Here is a 16,370-nt window from a genome sequence, read left to right on the forward strand (position 1 = left end):
TGATAAAGACTGGAAAATGTAACCTATAGATCAGAAGAGGACCACAATAGTTCTGAAAAGGTCGCAGTAGAACAGGCGGGTAACCACCTTAAAAAATCTAATCTAATCTAACTTCTTACGCAAGCTCAGCCCAAGACACTAAGTATTTGATATAATTCTTACATATAATCGGTATACATCTCGGATTTGCTAGGCTTGCCTAATCTTAACCGTTCTATGCCAAACACTTTCGATATCACCTCGTCATCATCGAACTCTCCATAAGGTTGAGCACCGTTTTCACATATTTCCCACATAACGACTCCCAAAGACCACACGTTGGCCTCCGTGGTCATCTTCTTTGGCTGGATGGTGGTAAGAGTGCATTCTAAGGATTCTGGAGACCTCCAACGAACCGGTACGAGAGGCTCGCCTCCTTTATAGTAATCTTCTGGGTATTTTGTCGGTCCCAAACCGTAATCTCCAACTTTTAGAGTTAAGGAATCGGTAAGAAGACAATTACGAGAAGCCAAGTCACTGGAAGTACCAAATAAACATTGTTTAAATATATTTTTTTAATGTAGTGTTATCACAAATTATTATAATCTAACGTGAGAATTAGGCCAGAAATAACAATTGCGGGAGCAAGAGAAATGACAGAAAACGAGTAAGTAAACAATAGGACACTTTCAAAATTTTAAAAAGTTGATAATGTCATTATAAATGTTTTTATAACTAATATTTTTTTTCTGCACTTGTTCGAAATAAAATGTGCCTTAAAACACTTGTTTTTTTAAGCACTTTATCCGAGATATGGCGAGAACGTGGTTAGTTCGCGAGCGTTTCGTTTTCTTAGTACATTTTATCAACAAACACATGATGTATATACAGGGTAAGTCTTAGATAAGTGCAAATATTTTCGGGGCTAGTAGATATCGATAAAAGAAACATATTTTCTCTTTGACGTTGTTCAAATAAACCCAAAATAACCGACTTATTTTATTTTGAAAATTTCCAAAAAAAAGATATTTTTTACTAAAATGGATGTTTGATTTTTAAATTTAATCTACTACCTATATTGCAAAATATATAAACAAATTATGTTTTTTTAACTAAAAAGTAAAAAAATTTACAAAAAATGTCTCCAAAAATTCTAAAATTTCACGAAACAAAACTTCATAATCGTGTTTCTGGGGTCAATTTCAGATTCACCCTGTATATACAGGGTGGTCCAAACTGTATTCCAGAAACTTCAGCAGAATATTCTGCAGATAAAAATTAGTAAAAAAGTTCGTATAAATGTATGTCCTAAAATGCTTAGTTCTGAGATACAGGGTGTAGAAGTTTAATTTTTATTTCGATTTTTTCCAAATAATTTCTGAAGTAACGTCAATATTTCGATGAATATTAGTGTCTGGGAGCTTTTTTACATGAGAAATTTTTATATCAATATGACTCTTATTTGTAGGGGGCACCACATACATGTGTTTTAACTGTTTTGAAGAATAATAACTTTTCTCTCTCTCGTCCGTACCTGTATAAAAATTCTGAGCGAAAAAATATACATTTCCATGATTTTTTACGTAAAAAATGTATCTTGGCAAAAATCGCTACGAGCAACCCGTCTCAAGATATTTAGAATGGTAATAGTCAATACAGGTCATTATTGACAAAAAATAAATATGTCGAGAATAGATTAGTTATTTGACTGAAATGCGAGCTGAAATGATTAATTTAAAACCTTTTTAATTTTTTAAATTAATCATAAATTTTTCTTCGAAAAAATGATGATAAAACAGTGTCTGTTGAAGTTTCGGCACAAAAACATTTCAAATTTATGATTTCATAGTCTAAGAGCTAGCAACGTTTTCGAGAAAGTATTTTAAGACATCTGGCTCTTTGATATACCCTTTACTATGCTCTCTGGAACAGCATGCGGCCCGTCTGGCTGCCGATACCCGTTGCGTTCACTACTGCGCGTCGGAAGAAGATCCTATATTTTTTATTATTTAGTTCTATAAATTCTAGTATTGAATATAAATCGAACATGTCTCCATAGCGCAGTGCGTAGAGTTTCCGACCACGAACCGATGATTCAGAGTTCGAATCTGGGTCAGGTCAAAAACTTTTTATTTTATTTTCGTTTATATTCTGATAGTAAAGTATTAAATAATTCTGGTAATTAAAAAAAACAAATATCTAATACTTTACTATTAATATAAGAGCCAGACGTCTTAAAATAGTTGTTTTTCAGACGTTGCTAGCTCTCGTACTATCAGTCTAATAACTATTTTGTTAACATGTTTAATTTATGTCAATGATGACAGGTATTGATAATTTAGATTCCAAATATCTCGAGAACCATTACTCGTAGCGATTTTTACCAAGAGACCTTTTTTGCGTAAAAAACGTCGTAAATGTATATTCTTTAACTCAGTAGCTTTATACAGGTGCAGACAAAAAGTTATTACTCTTCAAACCAGTTAAAAAATATGTCGGTGGCGCCCTCTAGAACTAACAGTCATATTGAGATCAAAATCCAATTTTTCATTCGAATCCAAAAACTCCCAGACACCAATTTCCATCCAAATATTGACGATACATATAAATTTCTACACCCTGTATCTCCGAAACTAAGCATTTTAGGACAAAGATTTATACGGACTTTTTTACTCATTTTTATCTGCAGAATATGCTGCCGAAGTTTCCGGAATACAGTTAGGGCCACCCATGTATATTTAGTTAAAATCATAAAAAAAATATTTTCAAAATTACATTAACAAAAAGCATTAATATTAAAAATTGAATCAGAGATAACGTTGTTATTATGATAACTATGTTATGTAGTTTTGATACAAAGAAAAACTTAACGAAAGTAACATTCGGAGCTCGTGCCATAATTTGCAGATGTTTTTTTAAAAAGTACGGAAAATGCAAAAAGATGGTGATATTCCTGTTGCAATGTTTGCGTAACCTCAAGAAACAACTACCCATCGTTGCGTAAAACTTTAGTATTTTTAATTTCAGTATTCCACTAATGGGATAAAATATGGAATAAAATATATTTTATCCCACTAGTGGATGAAATATCACTTTAAGCACTTCACAATGAGTGTATAAAACTCCCATTTTCGTATGATTGTGGATAAAAATGATTTACTTACTGATGAACCAATCCGTGATCATGTAAATGCCTCAAGGCTGACGTAACTTCGCAACACCACTGCAGAACTTTATTCTCTGCACCTACTGATCTTAATCTTGCTTTCAGATCTCCACCAGAGCAAAATTCTTGGAGCAAAAGTAACGGAGCAGCTCCCACGCATCTGCCTTTTAAAGCTAGAAGGTTTGGGTGCTCTGGAGCCAAGTAGATAGAAGCATCGTTCAGGAAAAGAACCCGCTGCCTTGCGTTCGATGCCGCATCCAGAATTCTTACTACAACTGGTGTCCAGGACTTTCCGTTGTCTAGGTCCTGGGCTGCACCTTCTACCACCTAAGAAAAAAACAGAAATTAACAATGTCAAGGACTGTTTTTAGAATGTATAGTTGAAGGCTTACTTTCCCAAACCATCCTTTTCCTAGTTCCTTTATGTACTTTAATTTCACTCTGGGAAAGTCCTTTTTAGAAGGATCTGAAACCAAACAAAAAAAATTCATAAGAAAATATTGCATATGTTACAGTGAAAGTCAGAAAGCCAATAAATGTTAAAAATCACTAGGTAATGCTAACAATTACGCATTGGACCAGTGAATATGATATTTTAAGGAAATTTGTCGACATATACTAGTAATTATTGACACTTTGAAGTAGCTAATAAGAGTACCACTGACTAAAACTTGTTAGTAAAAGGAATTCTATTACACGATAGGGAGAATAAAACTTTTAAGGGCATTGGAGACCTCCATATCTAAGCTGGTCCGCTCATTTTAAAAATACAAAAAAGACGATAACGAAACAGAGACACCAAAATTAAGAAATTTGCCTTTATACTTAACCTCAAAAAGCATCAGGCGTCTAGCCGCTACCTGGCAACTGACTATCAATCGACACGAAGTTACATGAATGAGTTTTGATTGCTTTGGTTTCAAACTTTTTTATGGCTCTCTATTTTATTTATAATTTTAATACAAATATAGTGTTTTTTGAATATCTTGATTTTAAAATTGAATATAAAAAGTATAACGTCAAATTTTCAGCCGCTGTATCGATCGCTTCTGATCATAATTTCTGGATAGTAAGTTGCGGGCAACTGCTGAAAAATGTAGCTAGATTCTGCTAACATTCGCTAGTGAAAGTTTGTTTGAAAATTAGTTGTTAGATTTTTACTGGAGTAGTGTTGGCAAATCAGTGAATGTGAGCTTTTACAAGTAATTGTTAACATTCACTGATTTCTGGCTTTTACTGAATCATATACAAGAAACAGAAAATGGCATAGTACTTACCAAACCAAAAACTAACGTCGATATCCCCATAGACGTAATCATCCGAGGTCCGTGTCTAAAATGTTGAAAAGTGTGTTTTAATAAAATAAAACCGCAAACAAAGTTATGACTACTCACTATAACTTGTTCGTTGGCAAGGAAGACATTGTTGTTGTATAAGGGCGGAGATAGTGGCGTAAATATGGTAAACTCGCCGTTGGCTATCGGGTTCACTTGACCATTGTCCAAGTTGGATGCGACAGAGGCCACCACTGGACTATTCCGGAATTCCTTAAAAAAACAGAAGGAAAAATAATTAGAACTGATATTAGAAAGTGAGTGTTCTTTTGACAACATTAAAGGATAGATTTCAAGCAAATAGTATAAACAGGCAAACCTTAAGCCTAGTTAACACGGTCAAAGTGTACTTGGATCAAATTTAGACGCAGCGCGCGTCTCACTTGGACGCTGTTAAGATCGTATCAATTGATTTAAAATTTGTTTTACACTTTGTATACCTGTGTCAAAACCAAAGACATTATAGAGATAGACCGAACATTTCATTCGTAAATACTCGTTGGAAGTGTATCAAACATTCCAATGTATCAAACAAGGACAGAAGAGACAGAGAAGTCTAAAATTTCCGACCCCGGAACTAGGCGCATTTGGATTGTTCTAATGGCAAGTGGCGTATCGTTTTTTGGAAGGAATTTAATTAGTAAAGTAAAAGTAAAGTAATTAGTAAAATTTTTACTCCATATTAATATACTACATTAACACTTTTTCGTCAGATGAGTTTTGTTATAAGGTCTAATATAATAATATAATTAATATCCCATATATACATATGTTGAAACGTTAGTAGGTAGTTTTCGAAAATCGCTCCAACGTCGATTTTCAATTTGAACTTTCAGTAACTCTAGGAAGAGGTATTTGTACGATGGTAAAAATTGTCTAAACAAGGCCGAAGGGGCAGATATAATAAAGCAGTAAAATGTAAAAAAGGTCGGGTAAACACCTTTGTTTATTTGTTGAGCAAAATTCCTTTAGAATATCGTATATAATGACCAAAATGTGACGCAATTTTAAGAAAAAAAATGTCACTTTCTGGCTTATAATAAAGTTTCAAATGCAACGTATATATTCAAATTTGTTATGATCTACAACAGTTAGGTAGTAATTGAGACGAATTATAATTCAATTACCGGTTACTACGTTCTTGTTTTAGATATCAAATAGATCAAAATTCAACAAATATAATTAGAAATTATTTTAATTGTAAGGGGCTCCCTTGTAGGACGCCTATGTACAGATTACGGCGGAAATTTGTACCTACCTGTGAAAAGACAAATTCGGGTAATTTGAGCTTATTTTCCACACACTTGACACTGTCGTACCATATTGAAAAATTCGCAGATTCAAAAGTACGTTAAACAAAAACAAAACTACTGAAAAAACACTGAAAAGTTCACTTCGGACTTGATTCCGACTTCAAACACACCGTAAGCTAAACGTAGTACGCTATAACGGACCAAGGGCCGTCGCGAGGGTGGTGGGACGGACGGCTTATTTTCATTCTGGAAGACTAGCAGCGACGTTGCCAATAGTTCCAGACGTTTCAGCACATTAAACAGTAAACACGTCCTTTAATAGTAACGCATATATCCTCTGGTTAATAACATATTATTACGCATGCTTCTTTAAAAAATAAACTATTAATTTAATTAAGAAATTGAAATTTATTGATATCCGGTGAAGGTTTCAAAGTTTTTCTGCAAATCAAACTAAGTAGATAGGCGCAAATTTGAGATGTGGCAATGTCGCCTTCTCTATCTCAGTGGGTTTTACAGTACGTAGTCAACCTCCGATTGTTTGATCGGGTTAAAATGCACAATGTGATATCTGTTCTTACTAAATCTATGGTCAAAACACGTGTCAACCGAACTTTAAACGCTGTTTGTAGGTGTATTTATAATGGCAGCATCCTGTTGACTTAGTCCAAGTTCACTTTGACGGTGTCAACCTGGCCTAATGTACAAAATTCTCTGGTACAAAACAAAGGTACCCAAGACAGCCCAAGATATACAAACCCGATGTAAACAGAAAAATGCTGGATTGCCAGTCATTTATTAAAGAAAAGTTTATTAACGAAGATCATAATGCATAAAGTATTTCATTAAATTATAAAGAGTCTTTAGCCAAATCTTCTGTAATTTAAAAACACATATTTTTTTCCTTTCCATTCATATAAAATCTCTATGTTTACGAATAATTCATAACATAACCTAGAATTGAAAAATCATATATGTCAGTTTCTGGTTTTCAAAATTCATCAACAAACATTCCTTTGACAACATAGTTGTTTATTTACATGTTAAGGCATTGGAGTATTTGGTTTGTTTGCGTTTTTAAGTTTCATCTCACATATTTTTCTTTGTTTTTTTGTGCATGAACGCTTTCAGACTATATTCTATTAAGAAAATAAGACAAAAATCTTATTTTGAGAGAGAGTAAACAAAAGTTTAAGATTGAAAGTATAAAGAACATAAGATGTAAAATTTGCATAACAAAAATGAAAACATAACCAAGTTGCTATTTTGGAGCAGCGTGCAGTAGCACCGGAATATTGTGTCTGGATCATATAAATAATATATGATCTAAAATTAACTGTATTTATATACATATTAGATACTCTAGTGTTTATTTTTTAATGTAGATATTATATTTTATGGTATCATGCCAATGTAATGTTTTAAGCAAACCAAACCTTAAACTACGCCAATGACAAATCTTGAAAAAAGGATTATATTAACTTTGTGGCCAAATCGAACTGCAAATAAACGAACGAGTTGTTTACATTTTATTTGTATATGTTAGGTCAAAACAAATCAATATATTTTGGTTTATCTTTTATACGTCTCTAGAGATACGATTGTTAAAATATATCTGTACTAACTAACCCTCTCTGATATAAATTTACTTTTTATAAATTATTTCACTATACATATGTATTACCCTTGTTTATATATTCTTACTAATAGCACTGATAGTTATTATAAGTTAATTCTAAAGTACTAAACCCAATCTAACTTTACTAATGACCAAAAAAGTAAAGTTTGTTTACCTATTTAATTCTGCTAAATTTGTGTTTAAGAACTAAATATAATTACTAGATGAATCATTATTTAATATACAGGGTGACAATTTGAAAACGAGCAGTATTTAATATTGCCTCTACCGATGATAGGAGGCATGTTTTTTAAGTAAGTACCGTTTTGCGATTCCGCCGCCGCAGCGCTACGGTCGGCGTTCCGCGCATGCGCGCTGGTTACCTACATCTCTTGTCTATGCACAGACGCCAGTAGTCTGATTCTTCATCGTATACGTTGTTTATTGAGTGTTTAAGATGCCTCCGACAATCGTGAGCCCCGCCGATTGTGAAGTACGGGCTGTCATACGATTTCTTAGTGCTAAAGGCGTAAAACCGATCGATATTCATCGTGAGATCTGTGAAGTTTACGGACAAACCATTATGAGTGATGGAATGGTAAGGAAAAGGGTGAGAGCATTTAAAGATGGCCGCACAAATGTGCATGATGAAGAACGGAGTGGGCGTCCTTCGGTCGTTAATGAAGATTCGGTGCAGAAAGTGGACAAAGAGGTGAAAGAAAACAGACGCTTTACAATTTCATCATTGTGCGACTACTTTCCTCAATGTTCTCGTAGTGTTTTGTATCGCATTGTGACCGAGAACTTGAATTACCGGAAATTGTGTTCACGTTGGGTTCCGAAAATGTTGATGGATTTGCACAAAACCCAACGTTTAGGCAGTGCATTGACTTTCCTTGAGCAGTACCACAATGAAGGTGAAGATTTTTTAGACAAAATTGTTACTGGTGACGAAACATGGGTGGCCTACGAAACACCAGAATCGAAACAACAGTCCATGGAATGGCGACATTCATCATCACCCAAAACAGTGAAGTTTAAGCAAACAATTTCTGCCCGGAGAATCATGTGCAGTTTTTTGGGACAGAAAAGGAGTATTGCTAGTGGAGTTTCTGCCTCGTAATGAGACAGTCAAGGCAGCATCTTATTGTGAGACATTGAACAATCTGCGCCGTGCAATCCCAAACCAAAGACGTGGCAAGTTGAGTAAGGGTATTGTTTTGCTGCATGACAATGCCCGTCCACATGTGGCTAATCGGACCAAAGATCTCATCAAATCTTTTAAATGGGAAACTCTAGATCATCCGTCATACAGCCCCGATCTGGCGCCCAGTGACTACCATTTATTCCTGCACTTGAAGAAACACCTGGGCGGTCAGCGTCTTCAAGACGATAACGAAGTCAAAACAGTTGCGATACAGTGGTTTACCAGTCAGGCGGCAGAATTTTATGAGGAGGGTATTGAAAAACTGGTGCCACGTTATGACAAGTGCCTCAATATTCACGGAAATTATGTAGAAAAGTAGATTAAGGTACAGGCTTTCATGTAAAAATAAAATTATTGCGATATCTTTGCACGTTTTTTTTTAATTCCAAAACGGTACTTACTTAAAAAACATGCCTCGTAGTATGAAAATTTGGCGAAACACGTCAACTTACACATCAAGGGGGACAATTTTTGAGGCATTTGTTGTCGTGTTACTGGTAGGTACAAACATTTTTAAATGAAGTTCTATGAGGCGGTGAATGCAATCCGTTTTAAAATTAGATATTACATACATTTCATTCATTTGTGAGGTTAAGTATCACAATTTTGACAAAATAATAATACAGTTTATGTAGAATTTTATAAGGAACACAAAAATGGTAAAAGAAATAGGGGTTGCCATTTAAAATTTTAGGGGTAGGTGCCCTGGAGGTCAAAGGGTTGAAAGTAACACCACAACAAATGCCTCAATAAATTGTCCCCCTTGATATGTAGATTGACGTATTTCGCCAAATTTTCATACTATCATCGGTAGAGGTAATATTAAATTCTGTTCCTTTTCAAATTGTCACCCTGCATAAGAGCACACGAGAAAAACGATGAAAAAAGCGTATATCCATTAAAATTATTTCCCTGTATATCAAAACATATTCGCAATATATTTAGATATCTCAAAATTCGTTTACAAATTCTGCAAATATTTACAAACTTTTGCTGACAACACGTGTATCATCCTGCGATAAAAATGTTTTTATTTTCATCCAGATTATATTACATCAGTACTTAAAAAACCGGTTTTGAGTGACGATACGTTACATAACTCAAAAAAATACATAAAATAAATCAAAACAAAAAATATTTGATAAATGAGTAGCACTTTCTACTTACTACACTACTTTCTACGTATATTAATACACTAAACGGCTAACTAATCTAATTTTAATGAGATTTTAATTTAAAACGATTTACGCCAACTTGTTAATGAGAATGTAACTGTAACAATTAATGAAAAAACAACTATTATACGTATTTATAATCCTACTTGAATTATTGGCTCCATTATAATAATTAAAATTTGAATTTCACCGATCTCATTTTATGTTATTATTACTAAAACGTATTTATACATATGTCAGTACTATACATATTTGCATGCCAAATTTAACTATCGATCATATCTTTATCACATGTAGATGCTCAAATATTTATCTTTATCTCAGATACGCGTTGCCACTCTAGCTGGTAAAAAATCACAAATGGAAGTGTTTTTAAACATTGAACATAATATACGGGGTGTTTCTGAAAAGGTGTCCGGTATTTCACAGGACTATTTTTCAAGTATTTTTAAGGCAAAAAGTTCATATAAGCATGTGTTCTATAATGCTTCGTTTTAGAACCGTTCTGCGTTCTGCTTTCCAAGCGGAGCCCAACTAAAAACGGAAGTCAAGAACCTGCAACGGTCTGAGACACTCGAAGACGTTTCTGAGGACTTACGACCAAAAAATTAAAGATTTACCTTGATTTAAGAACAATCTTCGGATTGTCACGGGATTTTTAACAGGACACTGTCTCCTCAATGAACACCTCAGTAGATTGAAGCTAAGATACAAAAAAAACTTTACACACCCTGTATCTCTGAAACCAACCAAAACCAAACAACCTCTCCAAACCAAAACAAAGCATTATAGGACACATGCTTATATGAACTGTTTGCCTTAAAAATACTTGAAATTGCGTGAAATATCGTACACTTATTCATAAACACCCTGTATATACACACATCAAATAAATATTAAATTAGAATGAATACACCTATCAAAAAATAATGGAAATAAAAAAATAGAACATTTTTGTTAGATCAATAAGATTTTTTAGAGAAATAAGTAAATATAGAGATACCCTAACAAACAAATAGCTTTAGTTTGTAATCTATTTAGTATCAATATTATATGTGATATAAAATAAACAATAAAAAATGAAATGTTAAGGGAAAACATTCAACCAAACAACTCCCCAAATTCAACAAGACTGATATAGGTACTGGTTCTTTAAACGTGGTAGACAATGACTCGGTATTGAAACTAAAAGAATTTCGGACTTTCATTGTCTTTATTAACGGAAGTCCGAAATTCCTATTAGTTTTTTTTTCAAGGTCTCTGCTCACAAACAAACCAAATTTAGCTTAGCACACCGACAGATTGATCAGCAATACCACAATATTATTTGTACATGTTCAACTCTACCTAAAGAAAAGAACTTTATGCTACAAATCATTACATACGAAGGCAATGGCCCAGCTACGTCGAAACACTGGTTCCCATTAGAACCACAAGATAGAGAGCAATTCAATCTATTATCCGGACAGATTACTCTAAAAATAGCTCAACACAAAAATAATATCTGGCAAACTAAATTACAAGGCCTAAATATAACAGACAACTCTCTATGGAAAATGACAAAAATACTGACTAAAACATTTCGGACTATTCCGACATTGGAAGACAATAACATAGAAGCTTTTGACGACAAACAGAAATCCGAGATGTTCGCTAAGCAGTTTGCAACAGTTCACACTCCACGACCAAGTACAACTAACGAACAGCGAGGTATTGATGAATGCATTACTAATCTACCTAGATCGGAAATGGATGAACAAGCAAAACGCGACACATTTATATCAGATAAAAACTTAAAAATGGCTATCAGGAGCTTTTCAAACAATAAAGCGCCTGGTCCAGATGGTATTAGCTACCTACTTCTTAAAAAATTGCCGAGAAAAGCACAAGTGCAGTTGCTGTATTTGATTAATGCCATTGTCCGAATCCAATACTTTCCAATTGCCTGGAAAGAAGCAATAGTAATACCAATATATAAAGTAGGAAAAGATGCAACGAAACCAGGAAGCTACAGGCCTATAGCATTATTGAATACGATGGCAAAAGTAAGTGAAAGACTTATATTACACGAACTAACAAAACACGAAGAAAATAACAAAACATTGCCTAGTGAACAATTCGGTTTCAGACGCGGATACAACACCACTCTACTTGCGGCAAGAATGATACACGATGCACAGACGGGATTTCAGCGACAGCAGTCTACTTTAGCCCTATTTCTGGATGTGGAGAAGACCTTCGATGCTGTCTGGCATGAAGGTCTTCTTTACAAGCTCCTTTTTATACATAATTATCCCCTACATATTGTAAATTTAATAAAATCCTATCTCCAAGGTCGTTACTTCCGAGTGAGGGTGGGCAATTCTCTGTTTTCTCAAAAACTTATACGCGCTGGTGTCCCACAGGGCACAGTAATCGCACCACTACTATATTCTTTATATACCGCTGACATTCCTCGATATCCAAATACAAACTTTGGACAATACGCGGATGACACTGTTTTATATGCTTCCTCTTACTACGTGAATATTGCCAATAAACAACTGAAGTACCACCTATTGAGACTATTGCCTTATTTCGAAAAATGGAAAATAAAGATAAATTCCACAAACACGGAACAATTACTTCTTATATAGAAAATTAGTAACATAACTGTCCATGAACCATTAAAAATTGATGGTACAGCTATTCAGCCAAAATCCTGTGTCAAGTATCTTGGTATTAAAATTGACAAGAGGCTGTCATTTGTATCAAATACGGCCTATAGAATACAACAGACTTACGCAGCATTACAGAAATTGTATTCTTTACTGTCACCTAGATCGCATATGACGGTAGATAATAAAATATTGCTTTATAAAACTATACTCAGGCCTACCCTATCATACGCATGCCCAGTATGGATTAAAATCTCAAATAAACAAAGACTGCGACTACAACGGTTACAAAATAAAACACTAAGGAAAATCACCGGATATGACAGATATACTCGTATAGCACGTTTACATGAAAATACCGGATTAGAGACAATAAACGAATTTATCGACACAATAGGACAAAAATTTTACAAGACGCAAATTTATAATTCGCCTCTAACATCAAATATAACACAACAAAGTCAGCACAATGTGATAAATATGAAACATCTGCCGATATACTCACGGCTTCCTATATATAATGAGTAATGTTCTAACTCAGAGCATAAATTAAATAACTATAGACGCTGACAACAAAGACACACAAAACGTAACATCAATTAACTCCTAAGATTCAGACTACTCTCAACCGTGTACATAAAATATGTACATCAGTTGCAGAATAGACTGGGGACTACTACATCACAACTAAACATACAAACAAACAATAAAATTACCGAAAATTTACTAGATATTACGAAGGTTTTTTAAGAGTCTTTTCATCCGATTCTACGGATCTGATTTAAGTAACCAACATATTTATTAAAGTAAAGCACGCCGGCATTGCCTCTATACTCCCAATGCATGTGTGAGCAAAAGCGGAACATGCAGTCCTCGCCTGGTCAATAAAAGAGCTACCTAGAGCAAACATCGGCCCCCCTGTTCACAGTGTTCGCTTAAGTGATTGAGTGCTTCGTCAGAAGAACAACATACCATCTTATCATGTTATTTTATTTATTGTATATATTGTATATAGCACCTTTTTATTGTATTTAAGGAGACATTCTCAATAAATGCTTTGAAACTTGAAACTTGGTTCCCATTAGAACACCGAAGTTAAGCGACGTAAGGCGATACTAGTGGATGGACGGGTGACCTGTTCGAAACTCTGTATCGTGCTGTTGTCCAAAAAAAGGCAAAAGTGTAAAATCTATTGACACACACTGCTCATTCACGCCGGTTCGAGACCGGATGAGATCGGATATCTCGTAAGTAAGAGTCGATTTAGACACTTGCCAAGTCGGTAGGTTGAAATTGACCATGATATGGCCGAGGACCGCGGTTCGGATTCCGCGTAAACAAAGTAGGCCCCGTCCAGATTAGCCCGGCAGCAAAAAGGAGACGTTAACTGAAATCTTTACTTTACTTTATTACATACGAGTAAGAAACTTGAGGCTTATTTACGTCTGTCACATTGAATGATCATCGTCTTGGAGGAATCATTCAAAGTGATAAATATAGACTGTCTGTAATTTTTGTTTCATACAAAGTGTCGCACAAAAAAAAAGAATGAAACAACTTGACTTAAGAATTAAGTTAGCATAAAGTTATGGAAAAAACTCAATCATATTCAAATTTAGAATGCCACTCTATCTAAAGAAGAAAACATTCGACCAATGTGTACTACCAGTCATGACCTATGCATGCGAAACCTGGACACTTAAAACGGACATCATAAGGAAACTGCAGGTCGCACAATGCTCGATGTAGCAAAATATGCTGGGAATAACCAAGAGGGACCGTAAAAGAACAGAGTGGATACAACGGAAGACCCAGGCAATAGATGTCATCCAACAGAGTCAAGTCCGTCAAATGGCAATGGGCAGGACATCTGGCAAAAAGAACAGACAACAAATGAACCACAAAAATGACAGCGTACCATGCTGAACGTACCACGAGAAATTAAGATACCTAGAGAAAGACCGAACCTGAGATGGTATAAACCATGATATTAGGAAATTAGCAGAGATAACTTGAGCCCGCATAGCCAATAATAGACAACAATGCAATGGGCCCACTACACTGGGCTAACTTTGTATGTGAAAGACGCTACACCATAGTTGGAAATGGTTGCTCAGAATGGCAAGCTCAGAATGATGATCATGATAAATATCTACATATTAAACTATTCATCATAATTCGTCATAATATTTGCATTTCTTCTCGAACGGGGCATTCTACCACCGGGTATCACAGCGATAATAATCTGGAAAACGAACCTTCACGCCAATTACTTGACCTGTGAAAAGGTACAAGGACACTTTACCCTAAAGTCGCCCTTGTACCTTTTCACAGACACGACATAGGAAACAGTGGTAATGCATGGGATGTGAAACGGCAAACTGGGTGAAAGAGGATGATTACACGGATGACTTTACTCTGAATAATTCACTTTGGAGTGATGCAATATAAATCCCGCTTTACGCTACCACATTAATGGATACGAAGACTCAAAGACTGACGAAAGATGGACAAATAAAAATTACGCAGGGACAGAGGAACACAAAAAGCCGGAACAAAATAGCATGGCAAAGAAACACATTGGAGCAAATGTAAAAAGATTGTGCAAAAAAAATAATCACTGTATAGGTAGAATAGAGCTCCTAATGATCGTGATACTAAATGTTTGAAATATTATTTGCAAATTTATATTGCATGTTGTTTAGGCTATTAGATCTAGATTAGAAAAATGGAAGGTGAATGAATGACACTGTCATTGATTAATAGTTGTTGGTGTCGTTGAGCCGCAAAAGAAAACGAGACCGCGGATTGGGAAAGGTCGCGAGTAGGTCTGTGACAAGTGGTCTTATTTATTTTTAGCGCCCACGGTTACACGCTACAAATTAACCTGTGAGAACGAGCCATTGCCGGCAATCTATTGTTTTGAAATTATCTTAAATACACACTACAGCAAATAATCTATGGTCATATTAAAATGTGTCATGATTTTTTAGCGACCATAAAATCTCTTATAAAGTATTCTTTCACTTTTTTATGAAATTGCCCAGGATGTTATACGGTCTGAGAATACGGCACAATGACGCAACGACAAAGATTTTATTACCATAAATTACTTGCAAATAGCGTGTTCATCATTTAACATCGTGTCACCGTGTTTAGACACACGAAATAAGTGAGTGGTTTTCGAATAAATAAATACAAAAAAAGTTAAGAATAAAATAATAAGATTTGGGCATGTTTCATGTTTTTCAATTTCCACGTAATTATGCAGACACATTTTACAAGAACGGCCGAAACATGTTTGCATTTACCACTGTTACCGGCTTTACAAGAACAATGCATTTCTTTAATCTTTACAGTGGCTTCCTCAGTGGTTAAAGTTCCCTTAATTTCATGTGGATCCGAATTAATGGAACTGGATTGTAAACACAAGCCATAAAGATTAATCCAGTCGCTTGTGAAATCGGTTTTTCCAACCAAAAAATTAAATGGCCTGCATTAAGGACATTTTCCCCTTCATCCACACATTTGGAATGTGTGGATCCGTCCAAATACCGCATATATTCCAAAATGCTTAATCGCATGATGAAAACCGAAGTCTTTTAACAAATAAAAAATGTTCACAAATCACAAAACTGTCCAAAACCAACTATAAAAACTGGAAAACAGACATCAAACACACAACGCAAACCACAAGAAAACAATTAAATAAATGGCGAAATGATGCGGAATGGCTCATAGATTAGTACGAGTTGTCGCCGCTATGGCGCTGCGATCTTATTTTGAATTGCCTATACAATGATTTATTTGCGAATTTATATTTTTTGGAACATGCCCATTGTAGAATTACATTATATTAAAGTCTAGAATGGTATTCCCTTTAAATAAATGAGCTTTCTACCAGTTGGTGGTACCAGTCATGACATAAAAGTATGAAACCTTGGGCACTAGAACAAAAATTCATAAATTCCAGGTTTTAGT

At 34.9% G+C, this 16,370-nt stretch overlaps 1 protein-coding gene across 4 annotated transcripts in view; it reads right to left on the reverse strand.

The window, feature by feature from the left end:
- LOC115878607 overlaps positions 1 to 16,370 on the reverse strand; it is a 118,898-nt gene that overhangs the window by 31,504 nt on the left and 71,024 nt on the right. For all 4 annotated transcript variants that reach the window (XM_030895157.1, XM_030895155.1, XM_030895156.1 and 1 more), the window contains 5 exons: positions 4,540 to 4,692; positions 4,423 to 4,477; positions 3,538 to 3,611; positions 3,144 to 3,472; positions 163 to 516 (listed from right to left, as the gene is read on the reverse strand). In XM_030895157.1, coding sequence (XP_030751017.1) covers positions 163 to 516; positions 3,144 to 3,472; positions 3,538 to 3,611; positions 4,423 to 4,477; positions 4,540 to 4,692 — 965 coding nt within the window. The remainder of the gene's footprint in view (positions 1 to 162; positions 517 to 3,143; positions 3,473 to 3,537; positions 3,612 to 4,422; positions 4,478 to 4,539; positions 4,693 to 16,370) is intronic.

This window comes from Sitophilus oryzae, unplaced genomic scaffold (genome assembly GCF_002938485.1).
Source record: "Sitophilus oryzae breed Bouriz unplaced genomic scaffold, Soryzae_2.0 scaffold_151_pilon_pilon, whole genome shotgun sequence".
Lineage (NCBI taxonomy): Eukaryota > Metazoa > Arthropoda > Insecta > Coleoptera > Curculionidae > Sitophilus > Sitophilus oryzae.